The sequence below is a fragment of the Tachypleus tridentatus genome, chromosome 9, assembly GCF_004210375.1.
Source record: "Tachypleus tridentatus isolate NWPU-2018 chromosome 9, ASM421037v1, whole genome shotgun sequence".
Taxonomy (NCBI): domain Eukaryota; kingdom Metazoa; phylum Arthropoda; class Merostomata; order Xiphosura; family Limulidae; genus Tachypleus; species Tachypleus tridentatus.
In genome coordinates this window covers 65,804,165-65,831,437 of record NC_134833.1, presented here as the reverse complement: position 1 = coordinate 65,831,437, position 27,273 = coordinate 65,804,165, and the positions used below count along the sequence as shown (strand labels likewise).

Here is a 27,273-nt window from a genome sequence, read left to right as displayed (position 1 = left end):
ACACACACTATGGTTTGTATTGCTAAATAAAGATAGATTTTATTGTGTTTTTATTGGTGACCAATATATTTTTTTTCAATAAAGTCGGTAAGTTTGAGCGACATTCAGAATTATGTTTTAATGTTTACTAATCGAAACTCCTGTTGTATAGTGGACCAATCTTATTCACTCTTTAGTAGTATATCTTAAAGTACTTAAACAGTGTGTAATAATTATTTTATGTTTTTCCGAAATTCCGAATGAATACGAGAATTTCAGTACAAACAATTATTTATTTGATTTTAAAATAGTTAATTTTACGCTAACCCGTATTTTCTATATTAATTATTTGGTTTAGAAAAAGAAACACATTACATTACATCTCATGATTTAATGTTCATGAATATTGTTAGCCACCTTTCAGGTTTTGTTCAAACTGTTATTGTACAATTAGTTAAGATTTTTAACCCCTGGGTGCAAGGTATAATGATGTTAAATTTGTTTTTGCTATGATATTTAAATTAAGTCACCTTTAAGGAACTTAAATGGTATCAGAAAAAAACCAAAACTGCAATTCCATAATGCCTAATTATTTAAATTCGAGAATTAATGTCATAAAAGGGTTAACCTTGTTAAATATAATTGTAAATAATTTCACGACTCGGCGTACATTTTACAAATAGAAAACAAAAAATGAATTAATTAAATTGAGTCATTGAGACTTTATATTGCTTTTAAATTCATTTAAAGAAGAAATTTATTAATTTGCTTTCAAAGTTTTGTAACATATAAGTGTTGTAGAAACGCAAATAAATACTATGTTTTTGTTTAGTTTTAAACTAATGTTTATTTTTCACAAGAGAAGAAACCTTCCACACAAACATAGCTATGCCTAACAAAGAAACAATAACATCATTTTATTTCTAGCCCAGGCCATACAGAAGAGGTAAAAATTAAAACTGTTAGTGTAGGTAATGTTTCTTAATGCGCCAATTACATTTTGGAAACTGATGGGTCTCTTGATTTAATTGCAGTTTCAAAAAGTTGGCAAATTACAAATAAGCATTACTTCCAAAAGGTAGATGCCAATATTTTCTGTTTTTCTGAAATGATCAAGGCTTTTTGAAAGTATTTTTTCAATGTGTTACACTGAAAGGTCATACATAATGCACATATGCTTTTCATATCGTGGTTGTCATTCTGAGGCTTAACTTGATTTGGAGCCAAATCCTAGAAAAATCTCTGACAGAAGGTCGCTTTTTGATTAATGTGATATTGACCTCGCCAGAAATCGGCGTTTATTGGCTTAATTTTAATACCAGAAAAATTTAAGGTTTCTCTCGATTTCCGAGACACAACTGAAAAACTCGGACGTCTCTAGAATGGAAGCACCTAGGAAAAGACACAAACCTTTTTGGGTGAAGACACGTTAACTGTTTCTTCACAGAATATGTTGTTCGTACATTGCCAGTTTAAGTAACAAATGCAATTACTGATATTTTATATGTTATATGTATTGATTGAAATATTATGGTTTCCATAATAAAGCAATTTTAAGAAAAACTAAATGGAAAACAAACACGCAGTGGAAGGTTTATGCATCTAGGCCTAAGATAATAATGAAACCCGCAGAAGAAGACGATATGGTCGATGAGAAGAAATAATGTTTGGGTTCTTCACAATCTCAACTAGTATAACATAGTATCTGGAACAACCTGTTGAAGAAAATAACATCGTTGTAACCCATGGTGCTCCTTTACAAAGATCAGTAAACATCAGAAAAGTCTAGAAAAAACATACTTATTTTGATTTCTTTACTTATGGCCATGGAATTACGCTTATATATGTTAGTTCAGACATATTTTCAGAACACTTCCGACTTGTTTGAGCAAAAGTTGATTTTTCGTAACACAAAACTACACAATGTTTATAAGCCTTCAGACGTACTATCTAGCCACTTGGAGGGACGTAAAAGTTGGCATACATGTATATTTTTTCTCCTAAATGATAAAGACTCGACACCAAAGTCAACCATACATAGTATAATACATATTATTAATTTGTTTGCATAACCAATGTTTCTTTATTTAAGATTTTTAGTCAGGTAAAATTCTCACAAAGCTAGAACTCGTGTTTCGATACTCATGATGGGCAGAACTTAGCTAGCACATTGTGTTGCTTTGTGCTTGAGTTCAAACAAAACAGAGGTGAAAAATTTATGTAAAACTGAAGATACCAAGTAAATATTACTTAGAACTACGTTTGAACATTAATTAATAGACAAAAGAATAAATGTCTTTGAATAACAGTTATTTCGTAATATTGTAGTTCCATCAGCTTGAAATATAAGACTTTCAAGATGAGGATATATAACACCATCTTTTTTTAAGTCTTAACAGCTATAATAAAGCAGTTCTCGGAGATTACGCAACACCATTGTAAGGTTAAGGGTGAACAATGGTGTTGATCAACTTTTTTTGGTGGCCATTTTGTTTGGGTGCAGCTCAAAAGTAAAAACTTTGTCCTAGGATTTAACAAACATAAAATACCACTTTATCAGACTAAAACCATGGGGAAAACAAGGTTAAACTAGAAAATGTTTGTTTGTTTTTTGAATTTCACACAAAGGTGCACGAGGCCTATTTGCGCTGGCTATTTCCAATTTAACAATGTTAGACTAGAGGGAAGGACCTAGCAGAACCATCTTCTGCCAACGCTTAGGCTACTAGTATACCAGCGAATAGTGGAACTGACGGTCACAGTATAATGCTCCCACAGTTGAAAGGGTGAACATGTTTGGTGTGACGGGGATTCGAACCCGCTACCTTCAGATTACGAGTCCATTTCACTAACTACCCGGCCATGCTATGTCCGTATATATACAGCTGATCCGCTTTATAATATCGTATAATAAATTAGGTTCAACGTTCTAACATTATTTATATACCTATATTAACTTAGATTACTGTATGGTGATTTAATAGGACTCGGGAACCTTCTACTATAACAACAGTACACAATGTTGACTTTTATTCTAACAAACAATTTTTGTTTCCTACTTTTCACAGCTGAAGCTTCATAGTAACAGTTTGACAAACAGTAGAAATGGGTTCATGAACCCTTTAATTAGAACCATCTGGCCACTTTCCAACAGAGCCATGTTTTTCAGGTTTCAGGCTACTAGACTACGTTTTGTGGTTTATTAATGTGACTGCAGATCAGGTGGTTAAGGGACTCGACTAGTGATCCGAGGGTCGTGGGTTCGAATTCCCTCTAGCTTTTCCATTACTTGCACGGACAGGAATTATTGTCTGACTTGTTTTAGGGTTTCTTTTCTCTGCAACCAGTTTACCTTTATTATCATGATCACATCCAAACCTACTGGCCCGGCACAGCCAGGTGCGTTAAGCCGTTCGACTCGTAAGCTGAGGGTCGCGGGTTCGAATCCCGATCGCACCAAATATGCTCGCCCTTTCAGCCGTGGGGGCATTATAATATGACGGTCAATCCCACTATTCGTTAATAAAAGAGTAGTCCAAGAGTTGGCGGTGGGTGATGATAACTAGCTGCTTTCCCTCTAGTCTTACACTGCTAAGTTAGGGACAGCTAGCACAGATATCCATCGTTTAACTTTGCGCGAAATTCAAAACCAAACCAAACTTACGAAAGTAAATTTAATAGGTTATGTCTTGTTATGGACTACATTAAATTGTACTTGAAAGTGGACTGTTCAATTACGACCTTCGACAATTATTTGTGGAAGATTTTTTAAAATTTTATTTTGGTTATTTAGCCGTCCTCAATTTAGATGTGATAGATTAGAATACAGCTAGTCAACTCCACTCACCTCCAGTTCTTGAGCTGTTTTTAATGGAAATAATCGTATCTTTGTAACGCCCCTGTAGTTAAAGGGACGAATATGTTTGGTTACAGGATTTAAACTTGCGACCCGTAGGTGGCAAGTTAAGTGATTAAACAATAAGATATTACAGGCATAATAATGTGTGTGTTTGTGTGTGGCGAATTTGGAACGACAGAGATTTCCATAAAGTATCTTTGATATAACCATATTTGGTTTTGAATTTCGCACAAGGGCTATCTTCCAAAAAAGATATTTGTCTCGCGGTTTTGAGTCAGTAGTTAGTTTTATAATTGTTTATAGTTTTGTTCTTAATCTATAATTGTTCTACTAGAATCATAGTTATTATTTTAAATACATCTTCTTTAATTAAGTACTGTGTAGCGTTTATATCATTTGTGCAAAATTCTTATCTTTTAATAGTGAAAAATGTTTTAGCTTTGTAAGTCCATAAACTTACTTTTGTTTTACTAGGGTCACAAAACGTTAATATGAGTTATTGAATATGGCACTTTTCATCCAATTAGGAAAATGATGAGTTACGTATTACAGCTCATGAAGTAAAATATTTCAGTGTTTTTTCTTACTGTTAGCGGACACCCCAGTGTCACAGCGGTTGTTATTTTACCGTCAGCAGGCCCCCAATATCACAGCGATTATTGTTTTACTGTTAGCAGGCCTCCCAGTGGCACAGCGGTTGTTGTATTATTGTTAGAGGACCCCCAAGTGGCACAACAGTTGTTGTTTTACTGTTATCGAGCCCCCCAGGGGTATAGCGGTTGTTGTTTTACCATCAGCAGGCCCCAATGGCACAGTGGTTGTTGTTTTACTGTCAGTGAGCCCTCCAGTGGCACAGCAGTTGTTGTATTACTGTGAGCAGGTTCTCTAGTAGCACAGTGGTATGTCTATAGATTCGTGTGTGTTTATAAGTAGGCATAAGGCTACCCAATAGACTATTTTTGCTCTGCTCATCACTGGTATCGAAACCCACTTTACAACGTTCTAAGTCCGAAGACGTACGGCAATGCTACTGGGGGTGTCTACAACACTAGAAACCGGGTTTTGATACTCGAACAGAGCACAGATAGCTCATTATGTAGCTCAATTAGAAACCAATATTGTCAGCGGTAAGTTTACAGACTTACAAGATCAAAATCTGGGGTTCGATTCTCTATTGTTGACAGATAGCCCATTGTGTAGCTTTGCACTTAGAAAATAACGTTTTATTTAATGTCCTGAAGTACACAAACCATGAACATCTTCTTCATGAAATGTTGTACACTATTCATCCTCATCATCCTCATCTTCATCCTCTTCATCATCATCAGCAGGCTTAGCACCTGTCGGCTCAGGTATGGAAGGCATGTGTAATTCAATATCTTCATCTTCTTCTTCCTCATGACGACGAGCACCGACCTCCTTGTTCCTAGGGATGGAGGGGTCCCACTTGGGAAGTTTGGGTGGTCCTCTGTCCTTAAAGGTGGCCATCTTCTCCTCCCACTGTTTTTCGAGTTCTGCATCATAACATGATTCCAAGCCCTATTTGTGGCAGACACAATGTTACTAATTACTAAACGCCATCATTGGAAGTATAACGTAATAATGTAATAAATTTGAACGTGAAATAAGCTGTCTTTGTCGGATGATGTAATTTTATTTCTTATTGAAACTGTATGATTGCTAATGTACGTGTATAAAACACGTGTAAAAAGAATATGTTTTATGACATTTTTTTCAAGCAGTGTTTATACATACTTTAAATATCTATTAATGTATATGTTATCATCCTATGAAATAAATTTCTGTGCATATGAATATATTAATCTAGTAAAACTTTACTTACAAATAACCGTAAGTAAATGAAATATATTAATTACACCAAGAAACAAACAACTGAACAACAACAAACTAATCAGAGGTAAGCATATTATAAATGTTTTAATAGGTTAATATGTGTTTCACATCATTTTAAAATTTAGGTTAATATATTATATGGTGAAGTAACCCGGACTTAAAACTCCATAGATATAATGTACATTTCAAAAATACAAAAGATCTAAGGGTATTTCTTTGGTTTGCTAACCCAAACTGTTGTGATTAGGGATGAATATAGGAAACTGCAGTCCACAGCAGTAGGTACAGCCAACCAAAGAATGCTTTAGGCCTCTACGTCTTTTCAATTTTACCTCTAAAACACATATGTATAATTATTTTAACAAAAGTTTAGTAAAACTATAAACAATTATTTTCATGTTTTAGTTGATAAATAAATAAAAAAAACGTCCGGTGTAGTTCACAATGACACAAAGTTTGGAAATTAACGGCAATGTTTAGTGGCTTCGATCACTCTGTATATTTATGCAACTCCACGGTTTTAGTTTAAATTTCGCCATTGTAATGTTATTTATTCAGTAATATCTTTTTCTCTAATTAAAATAATTTACCAAGGTCAGATAAAAATAGTTCTTTAATACAATTGTCAATAATACAGAGTTCTAAAAATTCTCACGCGATACTTTGGTCTCTTAGCTATAAGGAAACAGCTACGTTTGCAATATTCCATTAGGACCTCTCACAATAAAATATTTTAAAGTAGGAACCGAAAGAAGGTTGGAATATTTGATATTTTAATTTTTGTTACCATTCCATTTGGTAAAATTGACCAATTTTGAAGGGAATTGAAAATAATTCTTGCGTTGTTTTTGTATTTCTTCAGTTACTTACTTGATCACTAAAAATAAATTGGATCTTTTATAATTCTCTTATTTCCATTATTTTAATTATACAGCCAAAGTTAAGATAGTTCTTTGTAACTATGTATAAGAATAAATACACTTTTTTTTTTATAAAAATAGAATTAGTAACATAATAGGAATAATACACGAAACAACTATAACGAAACAAACATCAGTGTCATAAAGACACAACGTGAGCTTCTTGACACAAGTTTTTATTCAACTTTGATATATTTCTATAGATTAAAGGGATTTAGACTATAATGAGAAGCTTATTAAACAAGTAACAAAACCGAAACCTACCCCATCAAACAGCTCTCTCTTGTCACTGTATGTTCGTCTGTCAATACGTCTCTCGTACTTGCTTGCTACCTGGATCTTAGGCTGTGGAAATCACGTATAATGCACGTGTAGACTCATTATTATAGTACATTTACATCTTCATAGATTTACTCTTTTGTTGAAAAACATTAGTTTGTTAAACCGTCTCGTATTTATTGGCTATTTGACTCTTGGGCCGAAAGTAGAGAAAAAGCGATAGGGACATAAAAGGTGGATGAGTGGACCACAGAGCAACCGCACATGTAGTGAAGAAGGGTTAGATGGAATAAGGGTGGTACATAAGAAAGGTATATAACGATTGAACGGGTTAATACCACATAAAGTTACTCGACTCCATGAAGATTTAATTTTTACTTAACTTTTAATCAAATAGTTTTTCTCTTCTAAGTTAGGGCTAGAGAAAAATTTATTTTGATACTTCAAGCGTTAGACTTTAAATTTCAAATATTTTCGTGCTTTTTTTGAAATAGAGAAATATAAGTTAAAACACAGGCTCTGAACAACCAATCTTGTGATAAGCACGAACAATATATTATTGGTAGCACGACTTTATAATATTTTCATAACACGACGTATGGTAAATATTATATCAAAATAGAGACCTAAGACAAAAGTAAGTCTTCTAAACCTTACAGCTTTGTACTGGTGTGTGTTCTCGGGTAAGTTTATATACTTCCCTAATTATATGGGTAATTTATTGTATCTAACAAAACTAACTTATTTAAGCTGCACATCAGAATAATATCGGTAAACTGGTGCCACCATACGTGAAAAAACAATTTGAATATATTACAATAATTATAACTATAGTTATATGATATTTACTTAGAAATACGAAGACATTAATTATTTTTTAGAATTAAAGCTATGTTATATTTCAGTTTATGTTTTCAAAATTGTTTAAATTTGGTTGTTATTAAACATTTTGCAAGTTCATCCTACCGGGTGTTTTCCTTGCAGCGCCCTAAAACAGAAAATACGAATTAAAAATAAGTTAAGTTATAACATAACTACCTAGACAATGACAATAAAACTTAACGATTAAAAACGTTATAAAATGAGTTATTACTTACGATTCATGATATATGTATGTATATGTAAGAAACTACATAAGCCTATATTGTATAGAACACACTCGTTTCTTGTATCAAAGACCACACTGATATATTAAATTCCTTTTTGAGTAAATAATATTTACTGGTAACTCTTTTTAGCAGTCTAAATCACGCATTAACTAAAAACACGATACACATGCAGTTGTGATTGAGAACTTTTCGATATCTCATGCTATGAATGAACTCTTTTCAGTGTTTTATGTTGTAACAGTATATGACGTGTAAATGTTTCTGATGTCTTGATGTCATAAAACAGTACATACGTTTCTTATAGTAAATAGATTTGTATGTGTTATTGTACATTTCCCGTATCAAGACGTAACTCAAACATTGTAAAATATGATTTATTATTTGTTATTGAGCAAAGTCCTTGATTCGCTCTTGATGACAAGTGCGCATAACTGAAACGTCAAAATATTGAAATACTTGGAAAAGAATAATATAATCACAGATGGTTGACGAGGGTGTTACGATATTAAGAAAAGTAAAAACAGGCAATATCTGCAAGCAAAATACATTGGACTGAAGTATTTTTGGGATCATTAAATTTAAGAAACATCAACTCCTAAAGAAAAATCAAACACTTGTAAAAAAACTTTGTGATATTGAAACCAAGTAAACAGCTCAAGCACTACCTTCTATATTAAAGATGTCAAGCGTATAACTGCATGTAACTTCTTTCGACTTCTTATACGTTATTATAAACTTTTTATTTTAATTATCTGTTTGATTTTAAATACTATACAAATGCTAGTTATTAATACGTTTTGCTTTTAAATAACCTTCTAAATGAAGAATTAATAGAAAAAGGAACCTAACGTAACTCGATGAAAGGTATATGTCCAATTTTGTTTTATCTATATGAATAAAACAGTACTGTACGTTGTATTTATATTAATATTACAGTACTGTATGTTGTATCTATATAGATATAATAGTGTTGTATGTTGTATCTACATAAATATAATACTACTGTATGTTGTATCTATATAAATGTGTGTGTGTGTTTTCTAATAGCAAAGCCACATCTGGCTATCTGCTGAACCTACCGAGGGGAATCTCAATCCCTGATTTTAGCGTTGGAAATCCGTAGACTAACCGCTATACTAGCTGGGGGCATGTACATAAATATAATAGTGCTGTATGTTGTATCTATATAAATATAATAGTAATATATCTTGTGTCTGTATAAATACAACAGTACTACTAAATTAGAGACGGCTAGCGCAGATAGCCCTCGTGTAGCTTTGCGCGAAATTTAAAAAACAAACAAACATTCGGCAGTATACAACTCTGCAGTCTCATACTTTGTGTTTTTGCACAATTACATGTAAGGGAAGCAACTTTTCATGCCCAAAGATAACCTTTTATTAATCATGTAATTTTAGTAACTCCAGCTAATTAGTCAATAAAATAACTCCTGTTGATCTGTCTCATATTTTTTAGTCTTAGCACTGACTTACTTATTAGAGAATGTTCATCTGAAGAACTTAACACGCTATTGTATCACGTGCTATTTAAATTAAAGTTTCTTTACTCACTCAGGATCTAGTCCTTTCTTTAATGCTTTGTTGCGGTTAATTTGTCTCTCTCGTTCTGCCAGTTCCTTTAGCTACATGAAGAAAGAACCTATTTCGAAACTGCGTAAAACAGTTTTCTAAACAAGTCATATAGAATGTTTAATTAGAAGTAAATAAACGATTAACTTAAATAGGTAGCATAAATATTAAGTGCAACAATATATGTTTATTTTACTACGTATTTAAATCTGCAGCATATATTTTGAATATTTTTGTTTCTACCACAAAGTTGTTTTCTCCGCGGTCGGTTTGAATTTATTAAACATACGATTGTTATAAGCAATTGCGACTTAAAATATAAGAATGCTAAAAACACATCAAACCAGCGCCTTTCTCTTGTCTTTACGTATTAGTTCAGTACATAAAATACAGCGACTAACAACAACGTAACTGCAACAGTGTGATACTTGAAATTGCTCTGGTGGACAGAAAATAAAACTTGAATACCATTGGACAGGCCACAGAAACAAGAGCTTCGTCGTATAATTTCCAATGGGTAGATTTTGAAACTGTCTTTAAGTTGTAACAAGTCCTAACTTTTAGTGAGTTAGGACTACTCCTTTAAAAATACATTTTATTGACGCAGTTATCAATATGTTGTCAAAATCTTTTAAAAACAATAGTTTACCGTTTCTAATGATATTTTCTCATCTATAAAATTCAAAGTTTCGTAGAATAAATATTTACTCACATCGTAATCCTGACGTTTCTGGCGTTCTTCGAGATCGTATTTGTCAGATTCTAAAGAGGAGATTCTAGCCCATAGTTCCATAGCTTTTTGTCGAAGTTCTTCGATCTTGAGTCCTTCCAGTTCAAGAGGTTTAACTCTGTACTGCAAACAGATCTTCTTGTCCTCTTCCAGCTGTTCTTTTGTTTTACCCATCTCGCCTCGAGCGTGCATAACGTTGGTAAACTGCGAACAAAAAAAAACAACAAAACAAACGTTACCATTTTGAGAATAATAATTGTTTTTTAGTTTTTTTTTTAAATTTTGTTACAGGTGTCAATGTTTGTCTTCCCCCCTGAACAAATAGTAATATTTTCTCTCCCCTTTAGGGTTGGCCTATTTGGGAAATTGGACAGAACTGGTCACAATGATTTTAAACTTGAATAAAGTATGTTACGCGAAGCGTTCCGGGTCTACAAATACAATAACCGGAAGTGACGTCCCACAAAAAACTCTGATCCATGATCCATATTTAAATACAATATAGCTTACGTTCGGGTGATGGAGGACTGTTCAGTCTTCGAACGCTCCTGGGGGTTAATTGTTCTCCAGAAACATTAACCTTATTCCAGAATAACTGCCCAAAATGTGTGTTTGGTTGTTGAATTTCACTTGAGAGCTATCTGCACTACCACCCTAATTCTAAAGTAACAGACTAAATTAGAGGAAAGGCGGTTAGTCAACAACATTCACCGCTAACTTTTGGCTACTTTTTACAACGAAAAGCAGGGTCCCACGCTGGTACACCGGTAAGTCTACGGATTTAAAACGCTACAATCAGGGGTTCGGTTCCCCTAGGTAGACTCAGCAGATAGCCCGATTTGTCTTTGCTATAAGAAAAATTACACAAATACGAAAAGTAGGATTTACTTATATATCGTAATTCCCCTCACAGCTGAAAGGATGAGTACTTTCGGTAACAAGATTCGAACCCGCGAATTAGTACAGCTTAGAGATAATTCATTTTGAAATTATTATAAAAACAACATCATTTAATGGGTCTTCTAGTTTGTAAGTTCGTATCGTTAACTTTACCAGAAAAAAATCTAAGGACAAGAAATTTATAACGTTTTAAACTATATAGTTAAAGTAGTTAAATGGGATTAACCTTCACATTATAACGCCCCACCGCTGAAAGGGAGAGCATGTTTGGTGTGACTGGTACTCGAACCCGCGACCTTAAGGTTACGAGTTCATCACACTAATCACCTGCTGGTCCAAAGATTACTTACCTTGTCAAAGCCAGAGTGGCCAAGAGCTGCACCAGGACCCACCTCCCCTTCCTTCTTCTGTATCACGAAGTTTCTCTTAACAGGTTCCTGTATTTTCTGCCTCTGCATGGCTTCTTGCATGGCCTGTCTCTTCTTTTCGGCTTCCTCTAAACGCTTCCTCTTCGCTTCAGCTTCTCTTTGCTTCTTCTCCTCCTAATGGCAAAAACAAACAAACTATTGAGGTAAAGAATATTCGTTCTATCTCCTTCATTTCAAAAAAATGAATTCGTGATTGTCAGATAAGTCAATGGTTACTTTATTTCCAAACTCTTTTGGATCACTATAAGGTATCGTTGTTATTTTAACCCTAATGTATTAAGTCTCAATAACATTGTCATGTCTGTTTGCTGGTATAAAATGTGGTTTACCATCTCACGTATCCTAGTTTCTTCTTGACGTTTTATCATTTCCATCATTTTCTTTTCCTGGTCCAATCTCTGAGTTTTTCGTTTGGCCTATAAGAGTAAAATGTATTTTGGTTTAAAGACTGTTATATTACAATAAAAACACGTTATAATTTCACAAAACAATAATTTGTTCCAATAACTTTCCTATTCAACCTAATTATTGTTTTGTGGAATTATATAAAAGCTTGAATATATTTACTATGTCTCTCGTTGAATTACGTTAGCTTTTTCTGTTGTTTTTATAAGTGCAAAGCTATATATTGGGCTACCTGTATCCTGTCCATTGTGGAGAATCGAGCCCTTGAATTTATCGTTGCAAGTTCTTAAACTTATTGTTTATCTAGGAAGAGGAGAGAACAAACTATAGTTGCAAGCGATCTTTCCATAATTTTATTGGTTGTTACTTGTTATTGAGCACAAACTACACAAAGGGCTATCTGTACTCTGCCTACCAGGGGAATCCGAGCCCGATTTCTAGCAGTATAAGCCCGAAGACATACCACTGTGCCACTAGGGGGAAAGTTTATTGGAGTCCTTTTATTCAAGTATATTTCCAGTCAATGGGAAGACACTTTGTTGAAATTAAAACAACAGAAAACTGATTTATTTTGCTATACATGCAGAAGGCATGATGTGTTGAAAGTCATTTATAGTAATGGCCAGCTTTCGGATAGTGACCTTATGTTGCTAGGCGTGTTTACCACTTCTCTGAATTATTATATTTTTGCCGGTAGTTATAACCATGTTTAAAAGTCTTATTAGATGTGTGTAATTATAAATTCTATAGTCGTGTATGTAAGCACATTATGCTAGTGTAACAAACTAACAAACAACGACTTATAAGTGTAATAAAGTGGTTTTATTTGGCGGGAACATATTACAGGTTTTCACATAACATTCGTCTGCGTTCTTCTAACCTACGGCTAAGCACACAGGACTTATTTTCCAATACAAAGACAAAAGACGCAAAAGTTTAGTGTTAAGGCCAGAACTATTGCTAAAGACGATGTCTTGAGTGTTCAAGTACTGATACCTTAAATATAACTTAAGACTGATAAGAATAAACTGAAATTACTTATGGCTACGGTTTAGTTATTGGTTTAAGTTCAAATTATAAGTTATATTATTTCTTATTATGAAACATATATATAGGAAAACATTTTCAAAACTTGGGTCAAGCTTATTCTGGCTAGTAGATAATATCGTACATCCCCTCAGTCATCAATTATCCTAGTGGGTCAGCAGTAAATTTACGGACTTACAACCCAAAAGTCCCGGGTTTGGTTCTTCGCAGTAAACTCAACACAGATAACTCAATGGTTATCCTTAAGTTATATCAAACAAATGTTATTATTCATTCTAGTTAGGACTTCTATCATTTTATCCTTGACTTGTTATATTTTTGTATATTATTACCCCCTCCCCCCAATATTCAGTAAGTTTTGGAGTTATGACGCAAAATATCGAGTTTCGATACTTGTGGTGGGCGGCAGTAAAATTCACATCATGTGCTAATAATTTTGACTGCACTCCATATTGATAACGTCAAACGAAAAATATCTGAAATGGGAGTTTCATAAAAAAATATATATTTTTTAATTACCTGTCTTTCTTTTAGCTTCCTCAGTTCATCTTCTTCCTTCTGCCTTTGAATTTTTCTTTGTTCCATATACTCTTTCCACATAGCCTCTTCCTCTTCCTTTTTCTTTCTCATCTTTTCCTGTTTAAAAATATTCCTTAAGCCTAATATAATAATCGACGCCAATAAAACTCCACTAGTAACTTATTAACTTTTCGTGACTGTACGATTCATTACGAATCCCTTTTCATATTCTCGAATTTACAAAATTCACAAGTTAACAGTACCATACAAATGAGCGTTACTTTTGGAAACAAATAATTATTAAAATGACATTTCTCGAAAGTTATGAAAAAGATATATTTTAAATATTTACTCACTTCCATGGCCAATTCCGCTTCTGATGCTTGAGGTGGTGCTTGTTGAGGCCTAACAGTTGAATATGGTTCGTAAGTCGATCGGAAAATAATGTTATAATCGTCTTCTTAATTTTTATGAATTACTGTCGTTTTTCATAGTTGAGAAAAGTTTAAAATTTAAAAAAGGTAAAAAAGCACAAACGAAAAACAACTAGAAATTACAAACAACCACAAATAAACAAAAAAAACACTCAATTTTTTCGTAACTTCATTCCATCTGTTAATTTTAGTGACAACGTTTTTGTCAATATTTTATTATGTTAAGTATGTGTGTTTTCTTATAGCAAAGCCATATCAGGTTATCTGCTGAGCCACCGAAGGAAATCGAACCCCTGATGTTAGCGTTGTAAATCCACAGACTTACCGTTGTACCAGGGGACTCTATGTTAAGTATTCTTTAGTTTCGTGTATTCTTTATTAATTTTTATTATTGTATTATACTTTGGAATATATGTTGCCTTTGGGCATACGTAGGATGTTCGGTCATGCTGTTGGAATACAACTCCAACTTTTACCATTTACACCAACCAGAAACTGAGTTCCTATTAACTTAATTTTCAATAACAAAACAGTTCTCAAGAGCATAACCAGGACGTTAATGAGGATTGACTGTATAATGAATGTAAAAAAAAAAATTAAAACAAATTAAAAGGACTAATGCACTCACTTAGATATTTACGTAATGAAAAACTAGTCGTCAAACGATCAAGTTTAAAATGAAAACTAACAAATACAATAATAAACCCACTAGCTGTTGTAAGATTATGTTATAAAGATGTGGTTTATGTGAACAAATAAATATGTGTAAAACATGGTGTAATTCTTGAAACTTGGAAGTACGGTTATATATATATATATATTATCTGTCAGCATTTTATGCTGAATTATTTTTACTATGATCGCATGTGAGAAAATATTCCTGAAAACAAGCATCGTAGATACATACTTATCTAATTACTTTTCATAAACTGCAATATTGTAAATGAAGACTGCTAGAAGGGAGACATTGGTTGAAAACATCCCCTTTGTTCAATGAAAGAACAGATGAGCGTGGTAGACCATGGTTGTTTCATCAACTTTCACTTTCTTGTACATTATGCTTACCGCTTCCTGTACTGTGAAAAGACCCTTTCATTGCTGGGCGAGTTTGTTACTGGCTGTGTGTAGCAGAACTATAATCTTTTGTTCTACCTTGAAACGTCAATTTTTGGCTTTGTTGTTACAGAAGTGTTTCTGATTGTTTTTGTGTTTAGCTTCTACAGTAAAACTGTTTTAATAGGTTCGGTTCCATACTCCTTCCTGACCTCTGTTTTGTTAATCTCTTGTGCTTGACTTCCTCTCGGGAACTGTCTAGAAGTTTTTGTGGTGAAGGGTCTTTCTTCTGTATTTCCTTCAACTTTTTACTATCTGGTGTGCTTCTTATCACCAATTCTTACATTGGTTCCTTGACACGTGATTTCAAGGTCTCCTACATAATATGGAGTATTCATTGTTATTTTTTGCCATGAGAAACTTTCTCACTGTCCCATCAATTAGCACACACAGGCCTGTCATTTTATCACCTGATACTAGACTGACTATTACTGCTCAATTACTGCACCCAGTGTCTCTTAGAACCTTTACTTTCTTGTTCCTACCATATAATTCATATATTGGCATATTATAATTACTTGACACCTTTTGATATTTGTAACATGCTCTGATCACTACTGACACTTTTGTTCCGTTTACTAATTTCAGCTGATAGTTAGTTGTAGATTGATCAATCATGTAAATGGCACTTCCTTCTTGTGGAAAGTCTTGATTCTGTTTCTTTTGACAGTAGCATCCATGATGACAGTCACTCTTTTCTTGTTTCTTACAAGCACTATCTCTGTAAATAGCCCCAGCTGTTTTATGCTGACATTTCCACTGTTACTTGCTGATAACGGACTTGCACTTTACAGTGTCTCATTTTATAGCAAACATAGCATTTCTTATATCTATTAATCTCTTGTCACCTTTTTCAGACTCTTGTTTCTGATCAGCCATTACTGGTTTTAAAGTTAACAGAATATTTTTTAGCTTGCCAGTTATATTAACTCCACGGGCTTCCATATGCTGTACAACCAGCTTTATCATCTTGTCTACATCTTTTGATGCTCTGTGATATGTCAGTTGAACATGTGATCATGAACTGTTCACGTATTAGTAGATCTGCCAACCCCTCAAAACTAATTTCACACTTGATGGTATCAGTCTCTCTAGTGAAGTGTCACTATGGACGTGCTACAAACTGACTTCTCAGAACTTATGATGAAAATTTCTTCAGTAAGTTCATATCATTCCAACTTAGCCACTTTTAACTTGTCATAGTCCATGGCATCTTTTAACGTCATATCTGTATATACTTGTAGGCCTTTTCCTGTGAGAAGTGGGCTGAAGGAGACCTACCCAGACACCTTACTTGCAGCTTTGAATTTGAGCGAATCTTCTCTATCTCTCCATGCCATTTTTCTGCTCATCAAATTTAAGCAGTTTAGATCAGGTGGCATTGACTCCATTGTCATTATTAGGTCCTTCTTCCTTTGGTTGAATGAGTTTTGCAATCTCAGTTTGTGCTCTTATTCTTTCTCTCTCGATTTCCAGTCTTTTCTCTATCTAGTTTTCTTCTTTCATTCTTTCTCTTTCTTCTTACAGTCTTCCTTTTTCTCTTTTCTGCCTACGCTTTCGTCTATCTAGTTTTTGTTGTTTAGCAAACTCTTGTAGTTAAATGTCTTTCAACCCAAGATGCTTTCCTCTTTCTACTCATTCATCAAAGTTATCTGACATATATATATATATAGCGTAATTATAATCTCTACACCCTTTGTGCTACTACTACAGTTGTGCGTTAATAGGCCTATTTATTTCCGCTATCGTTCACGTTTTTTTCTATCATTGTTTATAACTGTATAATCCTGGGTGGCTCGTCAAATGTCAGGAACTTACTTTTTATTCTATATTTTGAAGTATACGGGTTTGTCCGGCTAAAGATTCTTCCATAGTAGATGTCTGTGATTTGTTGGTGCTGAATTTGATAATAAAAAAAGAGCACGCACTCCACTTTTTTTTTAATGAATAATATATTCAAAACCAGTTAAACGTGTATAGAAATATTATTTACACCATGGAGATTATACTTGTATCCTAAACACTATTCATTTCTCTTCTTCTTGTGAAAAGTCCACTTAAGCCTATTTAATTGCTTTAGAATTCAGTTGATAAGCCGAATTATTTTTCTCTATTTCTTATTGCTATAGTGTCCACGTATAGTTCACTTACATTGTCCTTGACTTACAGTATTTTTATCCTAAACTTAAAAAATTGTCTACTAAAATTGTTAATTTTACGAGACAACTTATTATTCTTACCTCTTTCAAAATTGTTAATCTCACTCTAACATATAAACCGTTAGGCCTTTTATTCCCATGACAGTTAACATTATGCTTGACTTTTCTTTGATCGAGCTTCTCTTTCGCGTGACTACTTTTTCTCTCTCTCTCTTTTTTTTTTTACGCTGGCTTGGTAAGCGTTATTTATACATATATCACCTAGACTTTCTAGAAATCTCTAAAGCCTCGATATGAGAATGTTGCACACAACGTTCGATGGCCTTCACATCAATAACTTACAAACACAAAATTAATCAATTGATAGTACTTACACTTAACCGGCTGTTATATCTGACACACTGTTACTTTTATTTCCGTGAATGTTTCACTAAAACCAGCAAAAACAAAACAAAAATATAAACAAAACACATTAATAATAGCAGCAATTTTGTTTGGAAATTGTAGCACAAAAGAAAAAAACAAACCCAAAATGACGGCCCGGCATGGCCAGGTGGTAAAGGCGCTCGACTCGTAATCCGAGGGTTGCGGGTTCGAATCCCCGTCATACCAAAATGCTCGGGGGCGTTATAATGTGACGGTCAATCCCATTATTCGTTGGTAAAAAGAGTAGCCCAAGAGTTGGCGGTGGGTGGTTATGACTAGCTGCCTTCCCTCTAGTATTACACTGCTAAATTAGGAACGGTTGACGCAGATAGCCGTCGTGTAGCTTTGCGCGAAATTCAAAAACAAACAAACAAACAAAAACAAACAAAAATAAGCTATTCAAACGTGTTAGAATAAAAGTTCAAGAAATCGCGACAAGAGAGAAAAATAGATAACATTTTCTTGTAATTAAATGTTCGAATTAGTGTCTTGATAATTCAATTTCAGTTTTATGATCTATAAGTCCACATTATACTCAAACAGGAACATAGTTTAACTTGCTCAGACATTCTCTACTGGACCTAAGAAAGGAATATAGATAACAATAGCAACAAACCATTTTGAATGAATGTCCGACAGAAATAAATAGGAACGAAATTTTGTCTTTTAGATGAGTCCGATGATGCGATTAAACTCACTGATGAAACAGTTTATAAATTGAAATAAAACTACATCCCAATTCTAAAAAAAACGTCAAGACGGTTTATGCCTTGGTTGTGAAAAGAAAAGTAAAACTTATAAGTTTTTAAAATGGATCTAAACCGAACAGTACAGTTTTAAGAGAACTAAAACCACCCAGTAACAAACAGATGATAATAAAAGAGAAATTATCTGTTTAAAGGAAAGGGCACTTTTCAGACATCGTAAAGAAATACTTTGTTTGAAGAGGAAGTGTTAAGAGAGATAATGTAGGCAGAAAACCATAAGAAGCAAACCTATCCTTCTTTATTCCTATTCAGTCGGTTTCATAAACACTTTTAAGATCTAGAATCAAACAGTAAGTTATTCTTTTTTAACACTTAATTGTACAACGCAATTATTTTATTTTACTGAAAAACCTGCAAGACATTGTTTCATTCATTTAAAAAAAAACGAAACCTCTTCCCATTTAGTAACTCGCAACAAGAAATGTATGAGATCAGACACATTTTTGGCAGTTGTGGATACATTTTATGATCAAGAGAAATGGTACGTCTGGAGCATAAGACAAGAAAGGCGGGATTTTGAGCTCAGTAACCTATCATTCCGTGCGCATGAAACTACCAGACCTATCTACTAAACTGCCAGATCTATCTTATATCATAAATCAGTGTATTTTTAAACTTAGATAAACTCAAAATCCTTTAATTTTCACAGTAAAATAAAGAAAAACAATAACGTAATTCAAAGTGTAGTGGAAATTGTCGAGATGATCTGGTGTTTTTTTTAATAATACGAAATGACCTGTTAATGGGACGAGAAAAAAAATATACACCCCTTCCCTGCAATGAAATAAAACAGTGTCTTACTTACCTTCCATAGCAATCAAATGGTTTAGTTTGTGATAAAAGAAAACAAATTATTTAATTAATTGTTTTAACTTTGCTAGATTGGGAAGACATTTTTACATGCATATCTTTCTTTTTCCTATCCGTACGTGTAAAGGTTAGTTTGTTGAATTTCGCGCTAAGCTACACGAGACTACCTGCAATAGTTGTCCCTAATTTGGCAGCATAATACTAGACGGAAGACGCCTAGTCATTATCACGTACCGCCAACTCTTTACCAATGAATAGTAGGATTGATCGTTACATCATAACGTACCCACAGCTGAAAGGGCAAGCATGTTTAGTGGAACAAGGATTCGAACCTGCGACTCTCAGATTACGATTCGAGCGCCTTAACCATCTGGCCATGCCGTGTCAAGTGGAAGAAATCAAGACCAAGGGTTCTAGGGGTTCTGAGGGTAGCGACCTCCTGTACTGACGTGGTTTATGTCATATACGGGAGCTCTGATTTTGTTCCATAGTTTTTAGCACCCTATATATAAATTATTGTAGCGTCATCAAACTTTACATAATGTCATTGTGCTAGCATCAGAACTAAGTAACAGAGCGACACCTATATTCATTTATTTGGCCTTATTGATAAACATTTTTCGGTTACTTTTTATCATTTTTATTTTATTGATTTTTACTTTGGTAACACAGCTTTCTGTTCAAATCCTGTCTGCTACAAAAACGAACACTTTTCTGCGGTTTCTTTTCCTAGAAGTTTGTAATTTTGATATTGTAATAGGTTGTGTAATGCAACTACAATTGCCTTAGTGTTAAATCACCTTAAATTAAAACGTTAACAGATATGGACTGTTCTTTTGCTGTTTCGTTAGCAAAAGGTTGGGGGAAGTCGTGATCATGAATTTCACTTTCTAAACATTATTGGTTTTGAATTTAGTCCATAGCTTTAGATTAAATTTCTATTATTATAGATATATTTCAAACTATTAAATTATTTAAAATAAAGCTTACTTAATTTCTTCTTCTTCCTCCTCTTCTGTGCTGAAATATGAAAAAAAAAATGATTAAAATTTATGGTAATACATAAAATTAATATTAAAACCAGAACATCTTGTGTTATCAAAACACACTGTAAAAAGATAATTTCTTGTTTTATAAATTAGTCCGCCAGTGACACAACTGTATGTCTGCGGACTTACAACACTAAGAATCTGGTTTCAATACCCATGATGGGCACAGTACATGACAGCCCTTTGTCTCCTGGTAAGTATAAGGGCTCTCGGTACAAGTATCCGAGGTGAATATGAAATCCGTTGTGTGTCTTTCGTCTCAAACAAATTAATTTTGTAACACATCAGATGTTATTGCTTTCATTTCAGTTGCTCGATTAATTCAGTTATTAAAACTGATTTATCGTAGGTAAAGATTTTAACATCTGCACGAACAATATTATAAAATACCTTTAACAGGAGACTTTTAAAAGTTTCTGTTATCACCGGAGATTTATAATTCTGTATAATAGCAAGACAATAAAAATATGAACGACCAGAATTTCAGACTCTAAAGTACGATCACAGACATTTTACACATTGTAATGGTTTACGATCACAGACATTTTACACATGACAAGTGTCTATTTAAAACTGGCAGTTTCGTGTTTTTCCTTTTGACTCTCCATTCCAGTAACTTTATTTACTTTCTAAACAGTAAATGTTTGTATAACACTATTTTTATTATGTTTTGTAGTTGACTTCGTATTTCAGTGTTTTAAGCAGTGTTCATCAAATCACATTTGTGTTAGTTTATTACTATTATATAATAATTTGTTTTTAACATTTTGCTTCTAAAATGACCTTCCTATTTCAGTTACAAGTGTGAAGGCTTAACACACTCGTAATTTGGTTTCAATACCCGTAATGGGCACAATACAGATAATCTATTATATAACTTTGGGCTTATTAAGAAACAGATATTCTTAAGCTATATTTATTTATAAATTACAATTATACATTTATATTATATAGTTTAATTGTAAAAAAAATGTTTTTTATTGTTGTTTGGCACATGTGACCTGTGGCGATATTTGTAGATCTGGTGACAATACAGCGAAGTCAGATCAAAACGTTTACATGTCGCTTTTAAACAATTTTATTACTTAAGTGAGGATTAACTATTATATCGATCTCCATGTTTGGAAGAGAGAAAATAATATACACCAAAAACAGTGTGATCCATCAATTTTGTTCACAATGGAGAGCAAGTAAAACCTTTTAAATCTACCCGAGAAATTCTCTAGCATCAACGTTATTGGGTGTTTAATGTAATATGGATCATAAAGTTTATATATCAATACCTTATCATCGTGTTTAGGTTGACATCTGGAACGATATTAGAATATGTGACTTTAATAGTTATATCAAACTTCTGAAACATTTACTTTTTTCTTTTAAAACTGGAACATCGAAAGCTTAGAAAAGGACTACTATTACTAAAAGAAGACAAGAGGTAACAGATAAACTTAACGGTTGTACTTTGAATATATATTTCAAGACTTTGGTTGTCTTGAAAATCATTTCATTTTTGGTGTTCACTCGATTTTTGCGAATGAATCTTTTTATTTTCCTTCCGAAAGAGGGAGGAAATACAGTGCCGTTCAACAATTTCACATATTAAATTAAAATCACTACTATTTTAGGTTTCTGTGACCTGGTAAAATAAAAACCTTTGGGCATGTTTAAGGAAATACCTTAAAATAAACAAGAACATCTCGAGTTTATTTTAAATGCTCTTAAGAAAGGAAGATTGGTATGTTTGGTCGAGAGAACGAATTATTTAAAGAATAAATCGAATTCTACTCTAAACCGGGAAGATTGGTATGTTTGGTCGAGAGAACGAATTATTTAAAGAATAAATCGAATTCTACTCTAAACCGTAGCTCCCTCTTGAGGAACTTAACAATATTTATTGGCAGCGAGATCTTGCCTGAATTGTAATTATTGCATTTTACACTTTTCACGAATCGCCATTTCGCTAAAAATGTGATGAGATTTATATATATATATATATATTGAAAGTTATTAAAAATTATTTGCAAAAGGATGTTAAAATTGATAGAGTGTAAAACCAAAAATGATATGAAAGTATTGTTCATATATACAAATTAGAATAAGTTAAGCCTACTTATTTGTATATTAACAACAAAAAATAAAATATTAATATTAATAAAGGAAAATGTTGTTTGTTTTCATTGATTTATATAAATGTTTGTATTTTCTTTGAATAAAATACGTGAGATAGTAATGTAAGAAATGTGTAAAAGCTTAACGTTATTGTTATTTTGTTCATTAAATCATTACTAAAATATTTGACCTCTCTGAATGCGAACGACAATAACGTCTCATTTTAATCTAAGTTTGTTGTCAAGATGGGCCAAACTAGTACAGGACAAATATATATGTAAAAACGGCTGGTTCGGGTTGAGAAATCTTTTATGTAGAGGAGCGAACAACGTTTCGACCTCTTTCGGTCATCGTCAGGTTCACAAAGAAAGAAAGAGGTAACTGACCGATAGCTGACCACATTTTTGAAGGGGGTTGTGTAACTGAGTGTAGGAATGTAGACCGAATAAGGTCGAAACTTTGTTCGCTCCTCTACATAAAAAATTTTCTCAACCCAAACCACCCGTTTTTACATATATATTTTTTTTCTACAAGTTGGTTTTCTCATCATTAGTACAGAGACAATATATGTATAGATATGAATTAGGCCTTCATGAAAATCTTTTGTAGTTAGAACTGCATAAGTATTAAAATAATTTCTAAAAAACAACAATAAGCAAACCCTTTTCTCGTCAGAGCATGTGTAAAAATATTAATAAGCTTGGCTTGCAATTAATCGAAACGAGTCCACATTTTTCCATGTAGTAATAATTAATCCATTTGCGAAACACTAATAGCTCAAAATAAATATATGTATTTAAATAACATACAAACTTTCTAGGGTGTCCAAACATTACTGCTGATAAAATGTTAATTAATTCGATAAATTAACAAACTTTATTCTCGAAATAGATAAAAGAGCACAGACTAGGCTTTAAAATGTTTATTTCATATTTTCCCGGAACTCTCACTAACTAAGCTCTCCACATAAGGAAGTGGAAACTCTATCAAAACAAATGATTGAATTTCTCCTGCCTAAGAGACAGTTGCCTGGCAACTGGTGACGTAAAGATCTCGGACGACGGAGATTCTACACGCACTAAAGAACGCAAAAAGATTGGAGATGTATAACAGTCGGAATAGGGTGTATGATTGGACAAAATTTCTGCGCAGCAGACCTGCTTTGGTACAGAACTGATCTTTCCCGAACTGAAAAGGTGGGACTAAAAATAGCATCAAAAACGGCAGTGTAAGCAAAACATTTGTTGACTGTGACAGTTCATCCATGTTTTCCAAATTTACGGAGTCTGATGGATTTATTTCTTGTTTATTTGGAATATTTTCTTTTCAAAGAATTTGAGAAAACTACAAACTAAATTACTTAGAACTCTGAATTTTTACTTTTTGTAACATTTTACTGTACGTATAAAAATAGTATATAATTTTGCTTTCGCTCTGAATATATAATTTTCTCACTTAAATTCGACCTTCGTGGCACAGCGGCATGTCTACGGACTCACACCGCTAAAAACCGGGTTTCGATACTTGTAGTGGGCGGAGCACAGATAAACCACTGTGTAGCTTAATTATAAACAAACAAACAAACAAACACTTAAATTCTAGCTTACTCGTTACACACAAAAGATAAAGTTTGGTCTTCGTTGAATTTCGCGCAAAGCCACTTCAGAGTTATCTGCGCTACCTGTCTCTAATATTGAAGTAATAAATCAGACAGCCAGTTAACACAACCCATCACCAACGTTTGGAGTATCTTTCACCAATGAGACTGACCATTGCATCACAACACTGAAAAGGTGAGCGCGTTCTGCGACTGGATTTAAACTTGTGGCTCACACAGATTATAAGTCGAGTACCCCAACTATGAGGCTATGTCGGGCCTTACAATGAAAATAAAAAGAGAGAATGGTGCAGTTCAAATTGAAGAAGTATATATAAAGATAACATACACCAAGGCTAGGTTTCTACATGTTTCAAACAATGAAAATCTGTTTACATTTTCAATAATTGTAAAAGCAATAAACAGATGTAACATCACTGCTAAAGACAGCAGTATCGATCAATGTATGACATCACTAACATCTTACTTCTGACAATCACCAACAGATTTAAATATTCCTCTAGATGAAGAAATACTTAACTGTGGATCCGGGCATGACCAGGTGGTTAAGGCACTGGACTCGTAGTCTGAGGGTCGAGGGTTTGAATCCCCATCACACCAAACATGCTCGCCCCTTTCAGCCGTAGGAGCGTTATAATGTGACGGTCAAGCCCACTATTCGTTGGTAAAAGAGTAGCCCAAGAGTTGGCGGTGGGTGGTGATGACTAGCTGCCTTTCCTCTAGTCTTACACTGCTAAATTAGGGACGTCTAGCGCGGATAGCCTTCGAGTAGCTTTGTGCGAAATTCAAAACAAACCAAACCAAATTAAAACCTATCTATCATACCAAAACCACATCGGGCTAACTGCTGTGTCTACTGTGGGGAACTGAGCCGCTGATATTAGTGTTGTAAATCCAAAGACTTACAGCTGTCCCAGCGGGAGAGGCCAAGATAATGATAACAGAGTTACGGAAACTAGTTGGCTGGAACTACTAATAAAATTTTACCTTTCATCTTGAAAAAAACAGTTTTTAGTTATTTTTATTTTACTCTTAACGAGAAGAAATAGTTGAATCTTGTGAAGCTTATTAAGGAAATGCTGTTCATAGATGCAGTTTTTAAACTATAATAGGCTTAATACTAATGTCTTACGACAAGTACAACAGAAATGTTATGTACATTTATTACGTAAACTGTACTGTACAATCTTTTGAAAAAACAACATTTTAAGCCACGTGGTTAACTGATAGCTAACCAAGAGATCCATATGGTATCTTTTAAACTTTCCTTTCAAGGATTCAAGAAAATAATTTTGAATAAAATCTCCGCCGTGGCAAAAAAGTGAAAAACTATAAAAACTATTTTCTAGAGTCGTCTTAAGTTACAAAGCATATATCTATAGAGTTTCGTGTTTCAAAGTAAAATATTGACTATAAAGACACAGAACTAAATCAGTAAGATTTGGAAACATGAAATAATATGTTATGCGTATAATTGAATCAACCGTTTAAGATTTCTCGTCTTGTTTGTTTTATTTAGCTAAATACTTATTTGTAAGAGCATGCTGAATATTTTACTTATTTCACCGACATTCAAAGCTCGTTTAATGTAACAAGATTTCTTTGGTTTGTACAAACTAACCTGGAAATTATCCGCTCTGTCAAGTTAAGCTGTACCAATGAAAACATCGTTAAATGAACAGAGAGAGACACAGATAACATGAACCTTAGACATTCGTCTCTTCTTTTTTTCTTTATGTTTTAGACCCAACAAACTTTATCAAAACGATATTCCAATAATTGATTTTACTTACAGTTATAGTCAGAGTTACGTACTATTGTTTAGTCATACAATTTATATTGTAGTCAGTTTCCGAGAAGGATGAAAATCTTAATTTGATAAACTTTCCATGGTTTTTTTTTACTGAACATGGACTTGGACTTCCAAGACTATGTATAGACATTAGAGCTGGACTGGACAGCTTGACAGGTATATGGAGGAATGGAATTGCTGTAATTTCAGTTTATTTGGTCATGAAAACAGCCACTGATTTTGATGCAAGCCTGAAAACGTGTGGAGTTTCAAAATCCTTTCTTATTATCTTGTTGACAGTGTCAAAAACATGCCCAACTCCATTGTATAGATATGTTTAGGTTAGAGGGTCCTCTTTCATCATCGTCTTTAACATGTAGATGAAGATATTTCTAATGATTGCTTTTGAATGTAGTTTCATCGTACACGCTGAAAGATTCCTTCTAATGTTTTATTAATTCTACAGAGTTTGACAATCTCATTATATACACATACATACACACACATATATATTTTTTATTTGAAACGAGCTCTGTTATAATCCTTCAGTCATAACAGGTACTCATAGCAGCGTTGCACTGTCCAATGATAGAGAATTAGTGAAGAACCAAACTTAAAATCGTATCTGCAGTAAAATACTACTGCATTAGCATATACAAGTTAACCAATGTTGTTTTAAGGTTTGGTTATAGGGGTATATTGTATATTTACACTATTTTAAACAAATAAATTAGATGAAAATATAAAAAAGTTGTAAATGTTATACAAATATAAAAAAGTAACATTAGAAACTGTACAATAACTTGAGGAAAAAATAACACTATAAAAACCAATATCTTTCAAAGAGATAAAACCGTTGTCAAATTGGGCATAATTACTATTATTAATTGTACTGTCGTGCACAGGAAATACATGAATAGCATAAATATGTTCAAAACACTACCACTGCAGACATTAAAACGATGCTAGCAAATTGATCTGTAGTCAACAATGACGTAAGTGTCAAGCTACCCACATATCGATTGATCATTGTCAAGTTTAATATATTGGCGAGTTAATAAACAATATCCAATGCGGAAGTGATCTAAGACAACTTCCTCGCTATGATTCCTTCACAAACTAGACAGCCAGTGTTCAATAACAGACTTCATCTGGAACAGGAGTAAATCCACTCTTTTTTGTGTTTTTTGTAAATTGCTATAAACTAGCATGAATTCCTCTTTGACAGTTGTTTTAAAATCAATGTATGGAATGATCAGAGGCTTGTTAACAAGAGAAAAAGATATTTGATTATATTAACAGCCTGCTTATTTCTCCAGATCCAAACATGACAGAGGATCCAATAAAACTAGACATATTAAAAAGATAAGGATAAATC

The 27,273-nt window shown here is 33.4% G+C and overlaps 1 protein-coding gene across 2 annotated transcripts in view; it reads right to left on the bottom strand.

Moving 5' to 3' along the window:
- Positions 1-800: 800 nt before the first annotated feature.
- LOC143225342 (uncharacterized) overlaps positions 801-27,273 on the bottom strand; it is a 38,456-nt gene continuing 11,983 nt past the window's right edge. Inside the window, exons 3-13 of one of the 2 annotated variants that reach the window (XM_076454561.1) lie at positions 20,318-20,347; positions 13,975-14,023; positions 13,619-13,735; positions 11,977-12,063; positions 11,570-11,761; positions 10,302-10,523; positions 9,572-9,642; positions 7,858-7,879; positions 6,877-6,957; positions 5,089-5,377; positions 801-1,694 (exon numbers count right to left, since the gene is read on the bottom strand). In XM_076454561.1, the coding sequence (XP_076310676.1) occupies positions 5,120-5,377; positions 6,877-6,957; positions 7,858-7,879; positions 9,572-9,642; positions 10,302-10,523; positions 11,570-11,761; positions 11,977-12,063; positions 13,619-13,735; positions 13,975-14,023; positions 20,318-20,347 (1,129 nt within the window). In that variant the 3' untranslated portion in view covers positions 801-1,694; positions 5,089-5,119. The remainder of the gene's footprint in view (positions 1,695-5,088; positions 5,378-6,876; positions 6,958-7,857; positions 7,880-9,571; positions 9,643-10,301; positions 10,524-11,569; positions 11,762-11,976; positions 12,064-13,618; positions 13,736-13,974; positions 14,024-20,317; positions 20,348-27,273) is intronic. The other variant, XM_076454562.1, reaches the window with a different exon arrangement.